Source organism: Monopterus albus, unplaced genomic scaffold (genome assembly GCF_001952655.1).
Source record: "Monopterus albus unplaced genomic scaffold, M_albus_1.0 scaffold339.1, whole genome shotgun sequence".
Lineage (NCBI taxonomy): Eukaryota > Metazoa > Chordata > Actinopteri > Synbranchiformes > Synbranchidae > Monopterus > Monopterus albus.
The window spans coordinates 716173-720223 of NW_018128219.1; the positions used below are offsets into that span (position 1 = coordinate 716173).

Consider the following 4051-nt stretch of genomic DNA (forward strand, 5'->3'; position numbering starts at 1 on the left):
GCACAGCCAAAAAAAAAACACAGCTTGTTTTTATTCATTCATTTTGCAAACTTCAAATCTGAATTTAGTTTGTGACTTACACAATAACAAAATTCCAAAAACCTGTCAGAGTAGCAGCTGCCACCGTAACCATTTTATCAAATGAACCCATTTGCAAATACGAAGGAATGACCAGCATCTTGACGCTCTGCCAACAGTGGCAGTAGAGAACTTCCAGGTACAAGCTCATGGTTTCCAAACTAGTGAAGCCTTTCACCTTACTGTTGCTGTTGTTCCACTTCTTAATCCAAAGCTGTCTTAATTACACTGTTTGTTTGATATAATCACATTTTTAGTTACCGTTCTTTGCTTCCAATTTTCACCCCCAATATGGGTTAAGTTCTTCAGAGATCTGGTGCCCACTTAATCCTTTGGCTTTCAACTCCACCCCACAGCTTTTCAGTTCTTCTTGGCTTTTGGGGAGTCGTACTTCCTCTTGCTGGAGTACCAGAGGAGAAGAGGGATGCCGATGGAGGGCAGAGTCATCACACCAAACGCAGCCCAGTCCAGCTGGAAAAGGGAGACATGGAAAAGTTGGTGAGATGTCAAAGTACAGTCCAGGAGAAAAGCTATTTGTCCCTTTTGTACATTAGATGTGCCATTTCAACATAAATCATTACTTATCATAAACTCTGTGTACCAATTCACTGCTACCACACTGAGCGGGTAGCAGCTAGAGCTGCATCGATCTGTTAGAGAGTTCCATCATTCAGATATAGGGCACCTTTACGTTGTTACTCGAGGCTTTGTTCAGACATACCCACGCCAACGAACGAGGACAGTGCACAGGGAGCATCTGCAAAGTGCAATACTACAAAACTATTCATTCTTGTGCCGTGTCTACACCAAAAGTGCAGTGCGTGCAGTACGTAACATCTGGCATGTACCTTACATGAGAGTTACACTTGTTTCTATACTGGGAGCATCTTCAGTCTCACAAAACAGATGACAGTGGAGTAGCTTGTCATGGCTTTGAGCAGGGGAGTGGCAAACAGCTCGGTGAGCGGGGACTGGAAATTCTCTAAGCTCCACCCCGCTCATAAAGACAAAGAGGAGCTCCTACCACCACACAGTCAGTGTACACTGAACGGAGACTTCTTGCAAGAGGCAGTTTTTTTTTATAGTTGTTAGTGTGTAAAATGTAATAAAGAGCACCGCCTTTTGAGCTATATGAAAAGTGTACCCGGCTCTGAGATTTCATAGTCTGTCTTCTTCCTAGATGCCTTAAAAACAAAGGACCTGAAGCTCAGTATTGCAGTTTTTCTTAATACAGGCTATAGTTGCTTCAGAATGGATTCCCACCCCTACGTTTTATGCACATTTTACTGCAGTAAATTCATATGAAACTGAAAGACAATGCACTTGGATTATACAAAGAGTGTGTATGTGGAATTCATAAGAGTTTGACATATTTTAACAACTGCATGAACTGCTGTCACATGATGTGAGCGGTGAGACAGCTCTACTGAGTAGAAACGGACCATTTTGTTCAAAAGGACACGAGTGATAAATGTTCTAAGTGTAGACATTGTACTTAATCGCTTGCTGAAGTGTGATACATAGTTTTTTAGTAGGAAAAGATTGAGAAGTGCTCTAATGTTGCACAGTATGTGAAGAATATTAAACTAAGTTTTGATATTTTTTCAGGGAGGAAAATAAACATTTAAGTCCGAGTAGTGCGCAGGCCTGTACTGGTGGTTTGCTCAGACATTTTCAGAGATGCAAGCTTTCTCTATTGTGTTCTCTTTCCTCATCTTCATCAGACTGTTTGCGGTTTCAAATACTAAATTGAAACGACTACCTGCCCAAAGAACAAATATTTAATTCAGCCCTACTAGCAACAGCCAGGGGTCTTACCCTGACAGGGGTGACAACTCAGGCCACAGCGTCGGGCATTTAGTGACTCACCCAAAACGTGAACATGTTCATGTAATGTTATGTTCCACATCATCTTCACACACTGCCAAACACAGGCTGCTGATTAGTCATTGACTACAGTAAGTAGCAGGCGACCAGCTGCCAGTAAGTTATGATTTAGCCTAATATTGATCAAATGTTTTATTTTATTTAACACTTGCTTTTATTGTCCCTTACTAAGATCACAAATACAACAGAAGGTGATATTAAATAAAGGTTTAATGAATAAATAAAATCAAGACCACAACAGTTCTGAATGCTGTTTGGATACTTTCCATTTCTACATGCTAGGCATTCAATAAATATAAAGAGTTCAATTTTATAATCAATTAAAACAGAATTAGTTTTCTCCAGGGTTTCCTCAGCTAAAGAATAAGTAGTGCTGAGGATTTCGTTTGCACAAATTTCCACTAGTTCTTAACAGTGTTTCAGCTTAGATCACTGTAGGCGAGTTCACTCAGCTGAACAAGCAAAACACATTTCTGGAATGTCCCACTTACATAATGTGGAGAGAACCGCCGGTCAAACTCCCTCTGAGCCAAGATGCCTCCCTGGCCTGGGGCACTGGTGTAGCCAACCTGCAGGACCAACAAACACTTGAGCATCCTTCATTTTACTACAGAACAAGTTCTTTGATCCATGAAGATAATCAGCTGGTTGTACCACAACTTGTCCTCCATCCTGAGCCAGGTAGCTGATCGAAGCAGAGGTGAAATTAAAGTAACCAGCCTTCAGGGGGCGCAACACCACTGTGTGAGAGACGTTGCTGGCTCTGACAGTCCCAGAGTTAAATTGGACAACTTGAAAAAGAGGAATGCACATATGATAACAGTTCAAAGCGTTAGCCTCTTCCAGTCTGACCTGCTCTTTAGTTTATCAGCCGCGTTGAATCAGAGAAATGTTTCAGACCTCTGTTTGGATCAAAAGTCTCAAAGTGTTTTCTGTGAACAAATGTCCTACTTTCTAGCGCTCATCTAGTGTTCAGGGCAACTTCTCCACTGATGTCTGCCCCCTGAACAATTACACTTGTCCCCTTTAGAGAGTGCACGTTGTCCAACTGTCTACAGCCCTTTCTACAGACATGCACCCTAAGTCAAGAATTTGCAGTCACACCACCATCTAGGCATCATGAGTCAACGAGTCCTGAAGCTGGCAAAGTCTTACTGGCCATTTTACCTGGCTGGACCTAGTCGAATAGCCAGGTACATATCTGAAATGGTCAGGGCATGGTCAAAATGTTGACAGTGCCAAAGCACAACACAGTTACACTGCTTTGTCCTTGCAAAGGCAGTTCCCACTCTTCACTCTCTATATTAACTTGCTTGTGGTGTTTACTTCAGGCAAGCAGTGAATTTTGGGCATAGAGATAGAGAGAATGTAACCCTGTTACCTAGTACAAAGTTTATTTTGAATGAGTACATAGAAGATACAGTTTAGCAGCACGAGCTAACACTGAATGGCTGAAAACTGGGCTGCCATGGAAATCATGGACTGCTCACCCTCAGCACAGAGGAATAACGGTGTGTCTGTCTCACCGTGATGCTGGCTGTCATCACGATGCCAGAACAATATAATCATCACACCAGTTGGTGTAATTAAGAGAAAGACATTTTCTCCTTAATACATCCATGATTCTTCCAACCCACGATCTTAGGCAGCATGAGCAGAGAGCAACAAGAGCGTAGTTTGCCTTTGAGTCTAACCATGCAGAGATAACCCCACTTACTATCCACATTATAATAAAGATGCTTACTTACTACACTATCTCTGCATAGTTCTCTCTAACCATTCTACAAGGATCTGCACTTTAGTCTAGTTTGCAACGTTACTGCTCAGGCTGTATACATGATCTACGTGCACACAGGTCATGTCATTTGCCAAGTGGCCATGCCCTTCAGATTATGAAATTCATGGCCTGGTTTTATGTTTCTTTTCTTAAAAAGTATTGGTTCTGGTACGGTTTAGGCACTGGCATCATTTTAAAAGTGTTGTTTTAGTACTGTATCAGAAAAACCCAAAAGATGCCCAACGTAGGGTGTGTATGTGCATATATATATGTGTGTGTGTGTGTGTGTGTGTGTGTGTGTATATATAT

General features: G+C 41.8%; 1 protein-coding gene across 4 annotated transcripts in view; it reads right to left on the minus strand.

The window, feature by feature from the left end:
• Window positions 1–10: 10 nt before the first annotated feature.
• Window positions 11–4051, minus strand: part of ssr2 (signal sequence receptor, beta) — a 9727-nt gene continuing 5686 nt past the window's right edge. For all 4 annotated transcript variants that reach the window (XM_020624841.1, XM_020624842.1, XM_020624843.1 and 1 more), the window contains exons 4-6: window positions 2620–2728; window positions 2457–2534; window positions 11–549 (exon numbers count right to left, since the gene is read on the minus strand). In XM_020624841.1, the coding sequence (XP_020480497.1) occupies window positions 439–549; window positions 2457–2534; window positions 2620–2728 (298 nt within the window). In that variant the 3' untranslated portion in view covers window positions 11–438. The remainder of the gene's footprint in view (window positions 550–2456; window positions 2535–2619; window positions 2729–4051) is intronic.